Source organism: Zootoca vivipara, chromosome 16, assembly GCF_965207765.1.
Source record: "Zootoca vivipara chromosome 16, rZooViv2.hap1.1, whole genome shotgun sequence".
In the NCBI taxonomy this organism is placed as follows: domain Eukaryota; kingdom Metazoa; phylum Chordata; class Lepidosauria; order Squamata; family Lacertidae; genus Zootoca; species Zootoca vivipara.
In genome coordinates this window covers 28,491,031-28,509,895 of record NC_142599.1, presented here as the reverse complement: position 1 = coordinate 28,509,895, position 18,865 = coordinate 28,491,031, and the positions used below count along the sequence as shown (strand labels likewise).

The following is an 18,865-nucleotide window of genomic DNA, read 5'->3' as shown; positions in this document are numbered from 1 at the left end:
AACTGAAAACATGAGATGATGTTGGGGCACCAAGGAGTGAATGAACACTGATGCTTATCTCAGCACTGGGGAGGGAGCAAAGTAGCAAGCGGGGCTGGGGGCAGAAGCGGGCAGAACAAAAAAAAAGCACACACACACACATCCTGCCACAGTTTCATGTTTTTTAATAAATTTAAGAACAGCCCCATTCAAACCCTGTTCTGTCCCTCCCCTCCCCCCCACCCCCACCCCCAAAGTGGCAACAACAAAAAACCAGAACTAGGGCTAGGAGTCATAATCCTCCTCGTCTTCCTGGGCTGATGCAAGCGGCGCAGGTGGGGGTGCAACTGGCACCGTCCCCATTGGTGCAGCGACAGGCAGAGGTATTGCGGGAATCGGCGGGGAGGTGAAATGTAGATATGGTGCTGGAACACTGCAGGGGGAAAAAGGGGGTTGGATTAGTGTGCAGGCCAAGGCAATTTTTATATAGATTTTGCTGTTGGACTACAACTCCCAACATTCACAGCCGTTTGCCATGCTTGCTGGGACTGATGGGAGTCGGGAGCCCAGGAATATCTGGAAGGCTGCAGGTCGTCCCTGTCCCCTCTAGGCTCAGAAGCAGATCAGGGTTTCTTTGGTGAGGAGAACATGTAACAGCAGCCTGGACCAGGGGTCAGCAAACTTTTTCAGCAGGGGGCTGGTCCACTGTCTCTCAGACCTTGTGGGGGACCAGACTATAAGCCACCCCCCACCGTCTCTCCCCTCCCTTCTCCACAGCACCGGACAAGCCCCGGTGGCTTCTTAGCTGTGTCTTACGAGCAGCAGGGGCTGGTGGCGGGGGGACAATGAGCGGCGCGTAAAAGGGCTCTGGAGAGGGGCTGCTTAAAATGGCAGCCGCTCGAGTGCTGCTTCTGCTGCTGGCACCAACAAAGCCCAGCCCCCTTCCTCCTCTAGGCAGGGCGGGGAGAAGCCAGGAGGAGGGAGGAGGAGGAGGGAGGGAGGAGGAGGCGGCTGCGCCATGTGAGGGAGAGGGAAATAACGTGTGCGCTGGCGATCCACATGGTGATTCCCAGACCGTCCAAGGGCCGGATCCAGAAGGCAATTGGGCCTTATCCGGCCCGCGGACCTTAGTTTGCCGACCCAAGGCTGGTTCCAGGATTGAAAGGGCCCATAGCAATGTGGCATCTGGTCCCTGCCCCCAAAACACAAAAGTCAACAGCTTTGAGGCAGCAGAAAACAGCACTTGAATCCCAGCTTGACAGCTAAACGGGCAGCGCTCCCAGCCACAATTCCTAACACACTGCTGGCCAAATGCAATAAGCAGGAGCACACTGAAAATATTACGTGGGGAGATGCATGGCAGGTCGCACAGGAGGGGCGATGTGGGACACTTCCTCCTCTCCGTTGCTCTCGCTGTCTTCAGTCTCATCCTGCACAGGCCGGAGAAACAAAGGTCATCATGGAACGATGCTATGCTCTTGATGCCAGCCTATCATTTACTCAGAGCAACCAAGCCAGTTGGATCCTGCAGACACATCTTTTGCCCTTCTAGGCAGGCAGCTGAAATGTGTTTCCTGGGCTGCTTCCAGCTCAGATCCGCTGTGCAAGGGCAGTGCACTGAACACAGCAGGAGCGGGGAACTTCAGACTTGTGGGCCAAGTGCAGTCCCCCTAAACCTCTCCATCCGGCCCTCAGGACTCCCCACTAGGCCACACCCAGATGGCTCTTGCTTGCCTGGAAGGAGGGGAGAGGGTGTGTGTGTGTGCCTAGGCAAACTAGCCTACTGTACAAAGGGAAGATTCACCTCCGTTGCTGGATGTGGCCTCTGGGAGGCTGCCTAGAAAGGAATGTGGCCCTCAGGCTGAAAAAAGGCTCCCCACTCCTGGGATACAACCAACACCACTGCCTCAGTCCACTGCTTGGAGGCTGGACAGTCTAAGACAACATTAGAAATGGGGAAAAGAGGGTGGAATATTGAGGAATAAACTGTGTGTGTATGTCCAAGGCCTTACTGCTCACCCACTGAGCCCCCTGGCTATGCTCAGCTTGCTCCTTGTGGTTGTGGCCTGCCCAGCTGCCCATCCCAAGTGTGAGTGAGCAGGGAGGCCTCGGCACAACAGCCCCTGCCTGCCTGTCTTGCTGCCTCCTCCTGGGCAGTGGGGTCTGGCAGGCCTAGAAGGGAAGCATACGGGCCGTGAGGGCAGTGGCAAGCAGGGGGAGGCCACAACTTCAGCCCCCTGTGAAGAATCACTGCTGAGATGAGGAAAGAGTGGCTCCAAAAAAGGTAACAGAAGGGAAGGGGCCAAAGCAAGAGGGTGGTTTTTCCAAGCAAAACCACAAGGGGGAAGGAAGATGAACAGCATTTGGGTTTCTGTTCACACAAACAGAAACCGAAAGTGGGTCAAGAGACTGTACATGGGCATCCCCCAAGGGGGACGACAATACAGTTGATCCCCCTCCCTGGATGACCTGCTTCATCCTCTCCGTGGTTGACTCCACCCGAAAAAAATTCCTGCGGGCGCCCATAAGGCCTGCATTTTTTGTGGTTCTTGAGGATTTCGTTTAAAAGCGGGGGGGGGGAGGCGGGATGAGAAAAGAAAGGGAAAGGAGGAGGGAGGATAAGCAGGTTCAGATGGTTAATTAACTTTTTAAAAAGTGTTTCTGGACTGCAATTAGAAGAGGGCTTCTGTTTCTGAAGACACTCAAAGCCACGCCAGCCCACCTCTTGCTCCGAGTCGGTGCCCGACTGCTTCGGATCCCGTCCTTTGCCTGGGCCGCCGTTCTTTCGCCCAGTGCCAGGTTTCCGGCCCCTGAACCAGAGAGGAAAAGAAAAGTGGAGACAGGTGTGCGGAAGAGGCCTCCAGGTTAGGCCATGCAATACGTTGTTCATGGGGCTGCCCCTGAAGACCGTTTGGAACCGGTGCTCAATTGCTGGCTTTGACCTTTACTGCCTTGCAAAGCTCGGGACCCCTATCTCTAAAGGCTGTCTTCCACTATATAAACCTCCTGAACCTGAGATCGTCCCCTGATGCCCTTCTCTGCACCCCACCTTTGAAGGAGTTCCAGAGAGTGTTGAGAAGAGAAAGCGGCCTTTTCTGTGGCAGCTCTGCACATCTAGCAAGCTCTCCCCAAGGAGGCCTGCCTGGCACCAACCTTGCCAGGCCAATACATTTTTGTTTTCCTGGTCATTTGGGCAGCATCAATGATGGGACGTGTTGTTGTTTTGACCACATTTTGAATATAATTTTGCAGTTCTATTAATTACTGCACCTCACTTGTCCTGTAAATTGCTTCAGGGATTTTTGCTGGGAGGGCGGGGCGATTCATACAATACACCTAAAGCAAACCTCCCCAGGAAAAGTCTCCACTTTCACCTGGCAGACACAAACAGCATCTCAGAAACTGATGCTCTGCCACTTGGCTACGGCCCAACACATGTCATGTGTAGCCACTGAGAGCTGAAATTCCTGGTTCTAGTCTTAGCTCAGCTGGGCTGGTCTCTTGACAGGGCTGCGGTCCTCTGGAGGTGTGTTTACTGAATCTCCCACCATCCCTGGCTTGGGGTGTGTGTGTGTTGATGGGGGTTTGAGGCCAACAATATCTGGAGGGCCTCCGGTTCCCCATCCTCAGCCCCCCACTCACAATTTAACAAGGATAAGTACTGGCCAACTCGCAGGATGGTTGCAAGGGTTCCTGAAGCAGAAGCAGAAGCGAGCAAGCATTCGTATTCTGGGAAAATCCTCCCCATCTCCCCCCTTTAGCAAAGATCAGATTAGGGGAGAGGGGCACAACTTCCTCCACTGTCTCCCACCCCACCCCACCCATTATGAAGGAGGTTATCTTAGGCCAGATCAAATTATTCATCCATCTAGCCCAGTATGGTCTACTCTGACTTGCAGAGGCTGTCCAGGGTCTGAGGCTGAGAAGGATCTTAGCCATCTCCTGCCAAGTGGCCTTTTTTTGGAAAGCGGAGAGGTGCTATTGGGGATCGAACCTGGGACCTTAAGCTACGGGGGCTTCCCCTCTCTTCCTACCTCCTGGAAACTTTCTCCCCCTCCATGAGGTTATCCTCTGCGTCTCCTTGCATATCTGGCACGGAGGCAACAAGGTCCTTCAGGAAGTCAAACTGTTGCTCCAGCTCTATGCATTGTTTCCTGCAAAACCAGATGACAGGCTTAGATGGGGAAGCCAGACACAGCTGATGCAGCGACAAAACCTAGCTACTGTATAAAATTGGGGGATGGAGAGACAAGTTTCTAGCCCTCATGGTTTCAGATAAAAGTTACTAGATTTGTGAAGACAGACAGCTAGCTGCCTTCAACTTAGTGGGGCTGTTGGTGTTTTTCCAATGGGTCAGGGACCACCAGTGGGTCTTAGTCTACTTTCAAGGGCGCCTCAAGGCGACAGCTCACACAGTGCTTCCTCACTCTTCCATTGTGGCCCCTGACTTTTGGGAGGAGCAATGCCAGCAAACCTGTATGCTTGGTAATGGTGGGTGGAAAAGAGAAATAAAGAGAAAGAGAAGGAGAAAGAGGCAGGGGAGGGGAGGGGAGGAAGGAAGGTCTCGCTCCTCTGACAGGAGGAAGCCAGAGGAGGTACTGAAGGAAATCAGAAAGAAAGAAAGAAACAGTTAATTTTTTTAAAGTAAATGAAACAAAAGCTGCTGCAGAAGGAAGAAGTGAGTGTAAAAGGAGTGGGCAAAAGGAATGAGAGAAACTGGGAAGTTTGGAGGGGTGATTAGATACATGTATGAAAGAAAAAGACAAAATAACAGGAGGTAAGTACAGTAAGTAAAAAATACTTTTGAGAGGCATGGTTGGGAGTTTAAACAGTTTAAAATAAAAACACTTTCTGCACTCGAAGCCTCTGGATCAACAAATTCTGCCTGATACGGGAAGGCTGAATTGCAATACTTCCACAGCCAATGCCTGTGCTTACATTGAGGGAAGCTGAACTGGGGAACTCCTTGCCACAAGGAAACTAGTGTGGCAAAGAATATACACGTTTCCAAAACGGGATTAAAAACCAAGGAGAGACGATGTCAGTAATTGCCAGCTGATTGCGCCAACTCTGCCTCCATCTGCCACCCTTTCGTGACTGGCTCTGCCCCTGCAGCTTGTGATGGGGATGTGCATCCGGTACTCACAAGTGTGACGTGGTCATGGTCTTGGCGTTCCTAGACTGCGTCACGTGACAGGCCTTCTTCAGTAGCGATTCTAGAAAGAGCTCCAGCGCCCGAGCTTGGGGAGGCCTACAGTTAAGGGATGCTGCGAAGGGAGCCAGCCCCCCAACCCCCGGACAATGTGCAGAGAGTGCAAAGCCTCACACAGGAGGCTGCCTGAGGTCAGATTTGTCCATCCAGTCCAAGGGAACTTGTCAGGCCCCCCAAATGTAGTGGGACGACAGCTTCATCCTCATCCCTGAGCACCGGCCACCCTGGCTGGGGCTGACTAGCAGCAGGCCCCTGCTAGGGGGGAAAAATCACATATTGCATCCAATACGCCCCTTTGGTTTCAGATAGTACATGGGTAGACAAGTCTAAAAAGCCCAGGATGCAAATTTTCACAGCCCTCTAGCAGCTATGGTGGTTCGTTTACCAGAAGTAATATATTTAGCAGTAACTCTGGAAATGTATTCACTAATCCAGGGGTCAGCAAACTTTTTCAGCAGGGGGCCGGTCCACTGTCCCTCAGACCTTGTGGGGGGCCGGACTATACTTTGGGGGGGGGGAAATATGAACAAATTCCTATGCCCCACAAATAACCCAGGGATGCATTTTAAATAAAAGCACACATTCTACTCATGTAAAAACACGCTGATTCCCGCGGGCCAGATTTAGAAGGCGATTGGGTCGGATCCGGCCCCCGGGCCTTAGTTGGCCTACCCATGCACTATTCCGACCAAACTAAGCCTCCTAGAGCAAAATATACGTAGGCGGCTTAGTTTGGTCGGAATCGAATTCCTACAGGTTCCTCAAGCCATCTCCTCAGGGCACGACACATTCCCCCACTTTCCCTCCTTGCACTTCTCCCCAAGGCTTGGCGGGCGGGCGTACCCAGGTGATGTGACGAAAAGGATACAGATAATCACAGGAACAGCCGCCGCCACCTTGCCAATCTCCTCGTCAGTCTGCATTATCTTCTTGATTCGAGCCTTTTTAAAAATAAAAAATGGAGAATGGAAGATGGTATTAAAATGGAACCCTGGCTTCTCAGATTTCCGCTGGACTTAGCCAAGCAGCCTATAAGATCTAGAAATTTTGTTTTCCGAGTTTGAAAAAATTCAACTTAGGTGGTCACAAAGCTGAATCACACCCCTGGTAGTCACCACATTTTATACGCCTGTGGAGTCACAGAATACAACCCCCACCCCCAACCGCTCGATAATAACCAGCACCTTGAACTGGCGCCTTGGAAACTAGCTGGAAGACCAAATTTGACACACTGTACTTCACCCCTATTAACAAGAGAATATGGCTGTGTGCATGCCGTCCATTTAAAGCACATGACCTCCCCCAAAGTATCTGTAATTCATTAAGGGTTCCGGGAACTGTAGCTGAGTGAAGGGTAAACTACAGTTCCCAGGATTCCTTGGAGGAAGCCATGTGCTTCAAATGTGATGTGTGTGCATGGCCATAGTGGTGGTGCCTCACTTCCCAACAGGGGTAAATGACAGAGGGCATCAATGCCACCGGTTTGCCAGCTAGCTCCCAAGTCTAGTTCAAGGTGCTGGTTATAATCACTGCAAAGGTTACATTTGAACTGGAGGCTTTCTGCTTAGCTGGAACAACCACTCATTAGGTGGCCCTAGCAGCAAACACTAGGAAACACTTTAGAAACTGCTGAAGAGGTCATCCTGGAACTCAACCTCAGCCCAGGGGATCATCTATTTTGGAAGCCCAATGGTCAAACACTGTAGCCCACGGAGTAAAAAACAACTCAACAACAAAACCTCGAAGGGCTCCTCTGAGCACATGCAGAGTGCATTCCCCCCGATAACTATTAAGTGACTTGGACTGGGCGACCAAGGCTCAGCATCTCTCCTAAGCACTAAACCAGGGAAGGGGACCCTGTTGCCCTCTAGATGTTGCTGGACTCCTATCTCTCCTTGCCCCCAGCTGATGGGAGCTGGGGCGGCCATGGATTTCTGCAGCCCGGTGCTAAAGCCTTCCCCCAAACCTTGCCTTGGCACCTAGGGTGCAGCAAGGAGCTCCCAGTGAATAACCAACTTGGGTAAAGAGACACACTGCTCTCGGGAAGCTAGTTTTCCAGCATTGCACCCAGGTTGTCCCATGGGTTGGCGGGAGGGCCTGTGCTGCAGGGCTTGCTGAAGGACAGGTCTCAGGCACCCTTGTCTGCCAGAGTCAAGAAAGGCTAGGATCCACTGCTGGGTAATAGAGTGGGGCATCTGGGGCATTGCAATGCTTGAAGTGGAAACGCCCAGCCTAGCTTCGGCGTGTGGGGGGAGACCCATAGCAGCATACAGGATTTAGCATGTAAACTCAGTCTTCGGCATCTCCAGATCGGGTCTGTCAGTGTAGACCAGGAGTGAGGAATCCTTTTTAGGCAGAAGGCCAGAATCCCTTGTGGACAAGTTTCTGGAAGGGGGAGAACCAGAGGCAAAAAGCAGATAGGACTCCTGCCTTTGTGGAGTAGGCTGCATTCCGCCATGCCAAATTCACACACACACACACCCTCCACCCAGGCTAGCAAGAGGCCTTATCTCAGTCAAGGACATTTCCCAGCCAAGCCAAGACAAAACACTCAGGGAGGGCAGGGAGGAAGGCCAGTATGGGGTGTGGCCTGGGGAGCAGATACTGTCAACTGAGAGTCCCAAGGTCCCGGCTGAACATCTTAGCAACTTAGCCCCATCTGCTCCCCAGCATGAGGTTCCCCATCTCTGGTGTATACTGGGCTAGGAGGGCCAGTGGTCTGACTCTGTCTAAGGTAGATTCAGGTAGGTAGCTGTGTTGGTCTGACGCAGTCGAAATAAATTAAAAAAATGTCCAGTAGGACCTTAGAGACCAACTAAGTTTGTTCTGGGTATAAGCTTTCGTGTGCATGCACACTTCAGTGTGTATCTGAAGAAGTGTGCATGCACACGAAAGCTTATACCCAGAACAAACTTAGTTGGTCTCTAAGGTGCTACTGGACAATTTTGTTAATTTATTCTGTCTAAGGCAGTTTCCTATGTGAATTAGCTGTTTATCCAGAATCATGAGGGCAGGAGTCTTGTTTCTGTTTTAGAGTGCCAGAACACATGCTTTGCATGCAGAAGGTCCCAGATCTCCAGGTAAACCCCATAACCTCCAGTTAAAAAGGATCAGGCAGCAATTGATGGCCTGCCTGAAATTTCAGACAGAGGAAGAGGATTGATGGGAGTTGGAATTTACCAACATCTGCAAAGTCACGTGCTTCTCAACCCAATCCTATGCATTCGTGCTCCAGAGTAAATCTCATGGGTTTTACAACTCTCATGCTTGTACAAGTCATAGAATAGCAGGACACGTTCCAGGAGAGGCTCACATGCGACTCTCCATATTTAATTTTTTTAAAATTTAATTAAAAAATTAATTGAAATATAAAATCTTACATTCAGCTAGGAAAACTAAACCAAATTGTTTTTCAAATGACAAAGCAGAATAAAGTAAAAATTAAAATACATAATCATATTCATGTTCTTATTATGTATTTTGTGTTTTTTATATTGCGATTTTAAGTTGTGAACTGCTAACAACAACAACACTGTCCCAAAGGCAGTGAAAAGATAAAACAGCCAATGTTGTGATAATGTCCTATACTAATGTATCATAAGTCCATACATTTGAGTGATCAGCAGTGTCTTGATCACTCAATCACAAAAAGGTTTTTGGGACCAGGGAAAAAAGGAAGGAAGGATAAGAGGTTTTATAAAATGATGAAAGCTGCAAAGAGACAAAAATAATCTGTCTTGCTCCAAACACAGGAACCCAGGTTTCCCCATCAAAATTGTCCAGCAGCAGCACTTTGGACAGAGAAAAGAAAATGCACCCCCTCTTCAGAAAGCCCTTCTACAAAAGAGGCACCCACCAAGAAGCCTTACTATAAGACCTCAGAGTGGCCCAGGACCCAACAATCAACATTAGCAAATAGCAGAGGAAATAAACTCAGGCTTATTCCATGCCAGGAGAGGGAAACCTGCTTCCCTCAAGGTGTTGCTGGACCACTGACCATGCTGGCAGGGGCCAATGGGGGCTGCAGTCCAACAACAGTTCTAGAACCAGTGGCCATACAGATATGGGCAGACTCCGACTCCTATCAGCCCCAGCCAGCATGGTCAATGTTCAGGGACGATGGGAGTTGTAGTCCCAACAACTTCTGGAGGGTCATGGATTCCTCAGGAGCCAGATTGTATCTTTCAAAGGCCACAGAAAGCAAAGGACACATCTTCGACAGGGGCTACAAAAACCAATTTCCATTGGGGAGGGGGCTTGTCTATCAAGTCAGGGAACCAGTTGCTGTTCATTGGTTGTTGCACAACACCTTCTATCATCCCTGACAAGGGACCACACTGGCTCTGGCTGATGAGAATTGCAATCAAGCAACATCCAGAGGTGCATCAGGCTTATTCGAAGGAGGATTTTCTTTTGTATTTTATTGGAAAGCGGGCTACACTCACTGAATTGCTAAAGCAGAAAACCTCTCCTATGGATTTTCTCTTCTGTGTGAAGGGATCAGTTGCCTGTATGTTTGGGGTTACATTTTATTCCCTGGAACAGAAAGGCAGTGTGGGTGGGGGAGGCAGGCTTGTGTGTCTATTCCAGGAGTGGGGAACTTTTGGCCTTCCAGATGTTGCAGAATTATGACTCCCCACAGCCAATGGCCAGGGGGTGATGGGAGTTGTAGTTCAGCAACATCTGGAAGGCCAAAGCTTCCCCATACCAGGTCTATTCTAATCAACAGCAAAAATAAGGGGTTCTTAAAAGACTTCTTTAGGGAGCGTCTCCTAGGGAGGGGGTCTGTATTACTGTAAACCCTGCTCTCTCCCCCCCCTTTCCACATCTTGCTTGAAGCATATGGGAGTTACTGGGAGGGGGGGCAAGTAAAAGGGAAGTACAGTAATTCATTTGCCGCCTTGGTTAATTTATTTAGGCAGCCACCCTAGCCGTGTCTACTCAGCAGTTTCAATGGGGTTCCCTCCCCAGCATCAGCGGGTTTAAGATCGCAGCCTCAAACTCTCTGGGAATTCTGCAGCGGCCGGGGTGGGGTGGGGAGGAGGGTGGCAGTCCGAGAAGCAGCCCCGGTACTTTTTGCTCCTTTCCTCCGGGGCAAAAGGGGCTCCGCTACTGCGGGCCGGGTTTTGGTGCAAGCTCTACCCCGGGGTAAGGCAGGCGAGGGGGAGGACAGCTGCGGGGGATCTCACCGGAGGAAAGCGCGCGTTGTACTTCTTCTTCTTGCTCGGCATCTCCCTTTCTCCTTCTCCTTCCTCCTCCTTCTCCTGCTGCTGGGCCTGCAGCGAGCAAAGAGCCGGATCAGGATCACCTCGGAAGGAGCCGCCTCGCCCGACCCGGCCAAGCAGCCTCTGCCGCCGCCTCCTCCTCCTCCTCCTCGCCGTCCGCCGCGCGGGTCCTAACGCCGCCTGGATCAAAGCGGAAAGGCATGAATGGGAGCTCCTTCCCCCGAGAGCGCGAGGCCCATTCATAAAAAAAACCAAACCATCAGTAGACACACATCCTGCGGTGCCCGCGGAACAGAACGACCAAAAGGGCAGTAAAGGCTGGCTTGCCCGCCACGTAAAGGAACTAGCGCACAAAGTGGGAGCCTGCAAACGCCCATCAACCCAGCCGGTCAGCAGGGCCAATGGTCAGGGATAGTGGGAGTAACTGGGCGGGGTAACCACTTCTGGAAGGCCGCTGAGTCCTCCGCCCCCTAGACTCGAGCTCAAAGTTACCTAAGCAGGAGACTCCCTCCGCCCCGCCCCCCCCAAAAGTAGAAGCCCGAAGGGGGACAGAAGGGGAGCTTCTGAGCCACATGCACGCACAACTCGTTTCATAGAAGCATGGGGACCACGAGGGTCATCTAGGCCACCCCCATGCAATGCATGAATCTTTTTGCCCAGCGTGGGGTTCCAACCCACGACGCTGGTCTTAAGAGTCTCATGCTATCCGGCTTCGAAGTAGTTTGCCATTTAAGGGGCTTAATCATGCTTACTTGAGAAGGGAGTCTCACTGTGTCCAACGAGGATGACTGTCAAGTACCAGTAAATGTTCATAAGATAGCTGCCCAAAGATAAAGAAAGAAAGAAAGGGCAACAACTATGATGTAAGAATCAAATGATAGCAGCAATTTTAAAAATAATAATTTCAGTTCAATACAGCTGCCATTAACAGATAGCTAAATTGATATAAGGCTGCAATCCTGTGCACAGGCTTACCTGGAAATAAGTTCCTTACTTGTTACAGCACAATCTTTCTGTATACCCAGAAAGAAATCTCACTGTGTTCAACAGGCCTTGTTCCCAGGTAAGTGGGCATTAGATCAGCCTTATGTTATAAAGGCTTCCCTGAAAAGAATATTTATTTTAAAATTTTGAATTAATTTCTGCCCTGCTTTTCGATACAAAAGGAAAACCAAAGGCAGCTTCTTTTGATATGTGAAAAGAAAAGTACAATGATAAAAAAGTATTGTCCAAAAGTACATGAGGCACCTTGCAGAAAATAAGCAGCTTTAGGTTGGTTCCTGCCTAGATGGGGGAACCCCTTGTATGCCACCTTAGGTTCCATGATGGAGAAATGACAGGATATATATATATATATATATATATATATATATATATATATATATATATATTGAAAGCAAGTTAAATAATGTGTGGCTACTTCCATCGCCTTCAATACACAGCATTGCTCTGTTGTTTCCATTCGAACAACCGCGTCATTAGCTGGGTTGAAACACTTATGACAAACTTATAAGGTATGTAAGTGTTAGTGCAGATGCTGAGAGAGACAGCTTGCCTACAACGCCCTGGTATCTTCAGGAATTGATCTGAGATCTGATGTAAAGACTTTCTGACCTACGTACCTGAAGAAGTGTGCATGCACACAAAAGCTCATACCAATGACAAACATACAGCAGTTGGTCTCTAAGGTGCTACTGGAAGGAATTTTTTTATTTTGTTTCTTACCTACGGTTTACCAGGTTTCCTAAGTGGCAGTGTTGGGGAAATTTAGACTGTTGGGATACTGAACTTAAAACCAGTTTCAGATGTACTGTGTACTCAATTCATTCTACGCCCAAAGTAGCAACCCCCTTTTTTCCTGCATGATTTGTGTACTGTACATAAACAATTTTAAAGGTGTGATCCTAAGCTTGCCATTTCTGATCCAGCAACCCCCTCCCCCACAAAATCAGGCCTCTGTGAACAATCAAAACTTTCCAGCTTGTTTCCTTATATACAAGCTTTTTACTTTAAAAAACAAACAAACAAGCATGAGGAATGCTACTTTGGACCTTTATGCTAACTCTGCCCACTTGTAGCGCAGACTGAACAAAACAGTAGACTGCTTATTCATTTCCCAGATGAGACTTGCTAGGGTAGTTAGTCTGGATGCTAAATTTCCCCCTTTCCCTACAAGTTGTAGCAGCTGTATTTCAGAAAGAACAGAGAAATGCAGGATTTGTTTTTAGCACAGCTATGATAGGGGAACAGCATGCCCTTCCCAAGGGCTGAAGTCAGGAGTTGGCAGCATCTAGCACCTGCCAGTGCCTGAGGGGAGGGGGCAATGCTGTTCCTGCTGCTTCCATTGCCATCTATTCACTTCCAAAGTGGGGGCAGTGAGGGGCAGAAAAGCAATAGGAGCGAGCAGAAGGAAAAGCAACTGCAATGGTTTGATCACTGTCTGCCATCTTTCTCTGGGCCACAAAGGGAACTGGACCCCGAGGCCGAGAGCAAGTGGGCAATTTCAAGGAGGAGACCAAAACCTAAAGCAAGCACTGGATCAACCATTCATACAAAAAAATAGGGGGGGGGGGAGTAGCAGGAATGGCTGTTGCTAATGATTTTGTTGAAACATGACTTTTAAAACATGACTTTTAAAACCTTGCGCTGCAAATGCAAATACAGCCCATACAGTGGTACCTCTGGTTAAGAACTTAATTCGCTCCGGAGGTCCGTTCTTAACCTGAAACTGTTCTTAACCTTAATCAACACTTTAGCTAATGGGGCCTCCTGCTGCCGCCGCACGATTTCTGTTCTCATCCTGAAGCAAAGTTCTTAACCTGAGGTACTATATCTGGGCTAGCAGAGTTTGTAACCTGAAACATTTGTAACCCGAGGTACCACTGTAGTTATTATCCCTATATTGATGCTGAGGTAGTAATAACTTTGACTGAGCTACCAGCTCCAATGGCTATGTTCTGCCTCCACAATGTAGAAAGTATGCCTCTGGTCTGAATACCATTTGCTGGGAGTCACAAGTGGGGAGAGTTGCTGTTGCATTCAGGTCCTGCTTGGTGGCTTCCCAGAGGTATCTAGATGGCCACAGTGAGAACAGGATGATGAGCTAGATGGGCCATTGACCTAATCCAGCAGCCAGGCCCCTCTTATGTTCTTAAGAGGGGATTCCAAGGTAGCCCTGTGGTTGTCCTTTTTTAAACATTTGGGCATGTGTGTGAGAAACCGGCTCTAAGTGACACCCGTGTGGCCCTGTTTGCCCCGTTACTCTAGGCCAGGCATAGTCAAACTCCGGCCCTCCAGATGTTTTGAGACTACAACCCCCACCATCCCTGACCACTGGTCCTGTTAGCTAGGGATGATGGGAATTGTAGTTCTAAAACATCTGGAGGGCCGGAGTTTGCCTATGGCTGCCCTAGGCTATGAAAACGTGTGGCTTACATCTGCCCTGCAATGTTGTCATCTTTATATTGCAGTAGTGTGTATAGCTGAGCTCAGAATGCAGTGCAGCTCAATGCTTCCATCCTTAAATTATTTTATTTAAGGAATTTACACCCCACCCTCCAAAAATATTCCCAGTTCTTCCCAGTGGCTGAAAGTGAGGCTTACAACAGCCCTGCATGATACTATCCTCGCATCACAGGTACTTGTGTATCTGGGTGGTGGTTCAGGACAGCACTGCCAGGCAGCCCAGTGCCCTGATCCCCGCACTGCAGCTGGGTGGGCTGGGGGCGCCTTGGTCAGGCATCCCCAAACTTGGCCCTCCAGATGTTTTGGGACTACAATTCCCACCACTCTGATCACTGGTCCTGTTAGCTAGGGATGATGGGAGTTGTAGTCCCAAAACATCTGGAGGGCCGAGCTTGGGGATGCCTGGTCTTGGTTATACTTGTCCCGGGGAATGAAGAACTACGATGCCAACATAGCTCTTAACATCACATCCGGCATCAAACTAAACTGGTTTTCCGCTTTATTCCCCAGTGCAAACTACGAAGGTATTTCAACGTTGTTGTTGTTGTTTAGTCATGTCCGACTCTTCGTGACCCCATGGACCATAGCACGCCAGGCACTCCTGTCTTCCACTGCCTCCCGCAGTTTGGTCAATCTCATGTTCGTAGCTTCAAGAACACTGTCCAAGCATCTCGTCCTCTGTCGTCCCCTTCTCCTAGTGTCCTCCATCTTTCCCAACATTTCAACGTACCTGCGCCTAAAGCAATACCGGTAGGAACCCGCCTCTCAGCAAAACCCCAAAACACACACACGCACAAAGGAAGCGGGGGAAATTAGCCCTTCTGCGTCACTTCCTGTATAAAATGGATTCCTCCGCGCGCCACACACAAACAAACAAACACCCCGCCCTCTTAACAGCCTGTGCACATTTTAGAGGGGGGCTGTTGCTCCATAGAGAAACCAACTGCTAGACCGGCACCACTCCGGACGCCCATAGGAAACAATGCCCAATATGGCGGGTTGCCATTTGTGAAAGGAGATGTTTTAAACCCACCTCCGTGTGCCCACAGATCTTTTAGATTTGGGACGAAGAGATAATCCTCAAATGCTAGGAAGCGCAAAAAAGGAAGCCCTTTTTTCCGGAAGATATGAAAAAACTTTGGTTCTCTTACCTCACTTCCCTTACCTCTGTTTCCCGGCACTTCCTGTCCCTTATCCAATGCATTCCCCGCATAACTTCCGGGCTGTGCCGCGCGCCGCGCCGCCTACGCCAGGCCGTTGGTAAGGCAACGCCACTCCAGGCGGGGCTGCTGCTTCTCTGGAGGGTCCAGGAGAGGCCCCCTCCCGCTCTCTCGCGCTCCTCTGCCTCGCCCGGGAGGGGCAGAGAATGGAGGCGGCTCCCGTTTGCCTCTTTATTCCAGCGCCTGCCGCTCACCACAGTCCTTGCCAGTAACGGTTTGCTTTGCGGTACTAGGAATGCTTCGCCTCCATTAAGCTTCTTGTTGCACTGTGCAGCCCTGCAAGGTAGGCCAGTGTTTTCAGCCCTAAGCGAGGGGAGATTTGGATGGGGAAAACTTCCTGGGTGGGTCTTGCTTATTTATTTATTTTTAAATAAATTTTTGGCATACTCCCCACCCTTTTCCATAAACTCCTTTGGGCGACTCCTTAACACACCAGTTGACATTGGCAATTTCTTTAGTCATTGCAGTGTTGTTGTTGCTCCTTCTGCAGCCAGCTTTTTGCTATTCCTTCCTTAGACTAAAATTTAATGCTGCCTAAAACGGCCCCTAAAGTGAGGAGCTGCGTAAGTCTGCATGTGGTTAGTTTCTGTAGGCTTCCCTCCGCAATTAAAAATGTCTTTGGAGCGCTCTCTGCGTTGCACACGAAAGCTCATACCTATAACAAACTTAGTTGGTCTCTAAGGCGCTACTGGAAGGATTTTTTTTTATTTTTTGTTTCGACTGTGTTGCTACAGTTAGTGTTACTGTACCTTGGTAAATGGTAAAGGTGTCTTAAAGCAGGGTTGGGAAACCTTTATCAGCGGCTAAAGGGGTCACGTTCCCTTCTGGGCCACATGGCAATGATGAGCAAAGTCAGAGGCAAATGTGGGCTGAAATGCAGATTTTACCTTTGCACAGTAGGCTCGTCGCACACCCCTGCGTATCTTCCATCCAGACAAGCAGTTCAAAGGCACATCGTCCTATCCTGCAAGAGGCAGATTTAGGCGAGCGCAGCAGTTTGCCTGCACTGGCACAGAGCTGAGAGGGCACTGCGAGGGGTGCCACTACAGTTATGTTAAAATGGAAAGTGAGAGGCGGGGATGAGCACCAAATTTTGGCACCTTACAGGGCGCCACTGAAATTTGAAAGCCCCAAGTCCGCTATTTCCATCCAGGTGGAAACGTTTGTAGTGAGAAGCAGGGGAATACATCAGAGGGCCAGATAGACAAGTCTCTCTCTGTGCGTGGACATGATAAAATGTTTAACTATTTGTATTCCATTTTTACTACTTGGAACACGTTGTTGTTGGAATGTAGGAAGCTACCTTATACTGTACTGAGTTAGACCCTTGATGCATCTGCTCAGTATTATTTACATTGACTGGCAGAGGCTCTCCAGAGTTTCAGACAGGCGTCTCTCCCTTCTTCTAGTACACATTGCTCTTCTGTTTTGAGGCTGATCAAGCAGGTAGAAACTTTATGTAGGAGGCTGCCTGCTGAGCTAGGGCTTGCAGGCAGGTCTCACATCCAAGGCTAGCGTCCTGCACCATACTGCCCAGCAGTTTTGAGTAACTAAAAAAAAAGTGTGTGCGACGGTGGTGAACTTCAATGGCTACTCCTCACTCTGGAATTCCTGTTTTATAAATTCCAAGCTGGGTTACAGTTACAGATAGTTACTGGACATGTTCGGTAATGACCTCAGGGCGAGTGAGGCTTGGCTTGTTCTCTAAGATGTAAAATGGGACTGCGCAGGGAATTTGCCTTATTGGCTGGTTGTATGAAGGAATAATTGATATATTGTAGAAACATTGCAAGCTAGGATATATGACAGCAGGGACCAGGCAGGCTGCCTCCTGTCTATTACTTACTACATTTTGCTTTGCCCTCTCCCTCTTTGTCAGGTGCCCTGCAGTGCCATGTCCAGCCAGGATGATGAGACAGGGATGGAAGGTGCTTTTGCAGCGGAGCACCTGGCTGCTGAGTCCATGGCGGCAGATATGGATCCCTGGGTAGTTTTTGATGCTCGCAAGACTCCCCGGGCCGAATTCGAGGAGTGGCTGCAGACCTACCAACCATCCCGTGTGTCTCGGTTTGGTGACCCCGAGTGCAATGCCGAGCCGGTGGGTTGGATAGCGGTGTACGGCCCCAGTTTCTGCCCCGAAGCTGGCGACGTGGTAGGGCTGCAGGAGGACTGGGAGCTGCTGCAAGCCAGCGGGCGCCACATCACCTTTGACATGGTTAAAGAGCTGGCGCTGAACCGGCGGGTGCTGACCGGGAAGTGGCTCATGCACCTGGATAGTGGCTTCAAGGTGGACCATGCCTGGTGTGGCATTGCCCGCGCAGTGCTCGACGGGCGCATTGGCGTGGCCAAGGTCAGCCCCTGCTGCCCCGACTCGGAGCGCAAGCAGGTCATCTGTGTATACACAGACGACTTCACAAATGAGGAGCAGGTGCTGGTGGCCGATGCCGTGATCCGCACCACGGGGGTCAAATGCTTGTTGTCCTACAAGCCAGATGTTTATACCTACTTGGGCATCTACCGAGACAACCGCTGGCACCTTTGCCCCACCATCTACGAAAGCAAGTTTGATTTGGAATGTATTCCTCGGCGTTCGCGCATCACCAACAAAGTGAACAACATGGAAGTGACTTAAAACGTGTTCCTTTGGATGTGTGGCCCTTCCAGGGGCATGGTGTTGTGGCTGGGAGCTACAAGTCCCAGTGCCCCTCCCCTTTTGCTCCCCCTGAGAGAGAGCACGTTACAGTTGCCAAGCACAGGCTGGCAGGGATGCTGGAGGCAGGATTTCAGCACTGGGTGGCAGCTGCCTGCATTGGTCTTCCTGCAGCCACATTTAAGGACACCTGAATTTATCTTTCAGTGGAGTGTGCTGCCTGCCTTGTTTTCAAGAACTTCTTACTAGGAGTGCATCTCTGCACTTCTTCCTCAGTTTCCTGTGCGTATGCTTTCATATCACCTTCCCCAGTGACTTTGGGTATCAAAATGAATGCACACACTCCCATTTCATGACAGGTCAGTAGAAAGATTGCTGTAGCGGTCAAAAAGAAAAGGGATGGCAAGTCAAATGATCTCTTATTTGACAAATCCTTGCATGTTAAGGATATGAATACCCAACATGGTGTCTTCCAACTGCTTTGGTCTGCAACTCCCAGCATCCTTGACCATTCACCATGTTGAGTGAGGCTGATGGGAGTTTTAGTCCAAAACACATGGAGGGTTTGGCTACCCCCACTATGCTAAGAGGCGGCATACTTTCTAACAATGAAAAACATTCCCTTCTTGTAGTAGAATAATCTAAGCAGGCTATGGGGAGTTCTGTGAAACACTAAAGTTTGGACGTTCTTGCTTCCAACAGTTTCATCTAATTTTGCCACAGGTTCCCCAGGCCTGGGAAAAGTAGTTCCTAGGGAAGTTTTTCGTCAGAAACTACTAATGGTTCACCAGGGAGGTGCTGTGTAGTTTTGACAGAGTGGCTAAACATAGACACTATCCCAACGAAGTGTGTTGGGAGAACAAGTTGTACTCATTTAAGGGAATGTCAAAACATTTCTTTCCTCTCGAGGCTGTGGAAAATAAATTTGATTCAGCAGCACTCGCCTACCTGTAAAATATGTTTATAAAAAATAAAGTGATTTTGTCTTCTTGCTGAATGTTTATTGCCAGGGAGAGTGTGTGGGAAGAGAGAATGGAGACGGAAGAGACAAGCAGGCTAGCTGGCACCAGTCTCTGAATTGCCTCATTTGCCGTTTAAAGCTAGTTCCTACTCA

General features: G+C 49.6%; 2 protein-coding genes across 8 annotated transcripts; one reads left to right on the top strand and one right to left on the bottom strand.

Annotated features, from left to right (window-relative positions):
* Positions 1–147: 147 nt before the first annotated feature.
* On the bottom strand, positions 148–15,135 carry DRAP1 (DR1 associated protein 1). Of its 7 annotated transcripts, none has more exons than XM_088659675.1 (9): positions 15,033–15,135; positions 11,169–11,236; positions 10,381–10,596; positions 6,060–6,132; positions 5,126–5,219; positions 4,014–4,133; positions 2,702–2,789; positions 1,324–1,409; positions 148–412 (listed from the first exon to the last, which is right to left on the bottom strand). In XM_088659675.1, exons 3-9 carry the CDS (start codon positions 10,420–10,422, stop codon positions 265–267), a joined length of 651 nt encoding a protein of 216 aa, XP_088515801.1. In that variant the 5' UTR covers positions 10,423–10,596; positions 11,169–11,236; positions 15,033–15,135; the 3' UTR covers positions 148–264. The 7 variants fall into 7 exon arrangements, with proteins under 7 accessions (XP_088515801.1, XP_088515802.1, XP_034953724.1 ...); XM_088659676.1 differs by having other exon boundaries at positions 15,047–15,095; XM_035097833.3 differs by having other exon boundaries at positions 14,915–15,049.
* Positions 15,125–18,739, top strand: C16H11orf68 (chromosome 16 C11orf68 homolog). The gene is made up of 2 exons (XM_035097832.3): positions 15,125–15,384; positions 16,981–18,739. Exon 2 carries the CDS (start codon positions 16,996–16,998, stop codon positions 17,731–17,733), a length of 738 nt encoding a protein of 245 aa, XP_034953723.1. The 5' UTR covers positions 15,125–15,384; positions 16,981–16,995; the 3' UTR covers positions 17,734–18,739.
* The last annotated feature ends 126 nt before the right edge of the window (positions 18,740–18,865 follow it).

Excerpts from the sequence above, each read along its gene's own strand:
- DRAP1 (XM_088659674.1), bottom strand. The coding sequence starts at position 10,659 with ATGAATGGGCCTCGCGCTCTCGGGGGAAGGAGCTCCCATTCATGCCTT. Across the intron at positions 6,133-10,380 it reads ACAACGCGCGCTTTCCTCCG|GCTCGAATCAAGAAGATAAT; the intron begins GTGAGATCCCCC and ends ATTTTTAAAAAG. Across the intron at positions 413-1,323 it reads CCTGCCATGCATCTCCCCAC|TGTTCCAGCACCATATCTAC; the intron begins GTAATATTTTCA and ends TTCCCCCTGCAG.
- C16H11orf68 (XM_035097832.3), top strand. The coding sequence starts at position 16,996 with ATGTCCAGCCAGGATGATGAGACAGGGATGGAAGGTGCTTTTGCAGCG.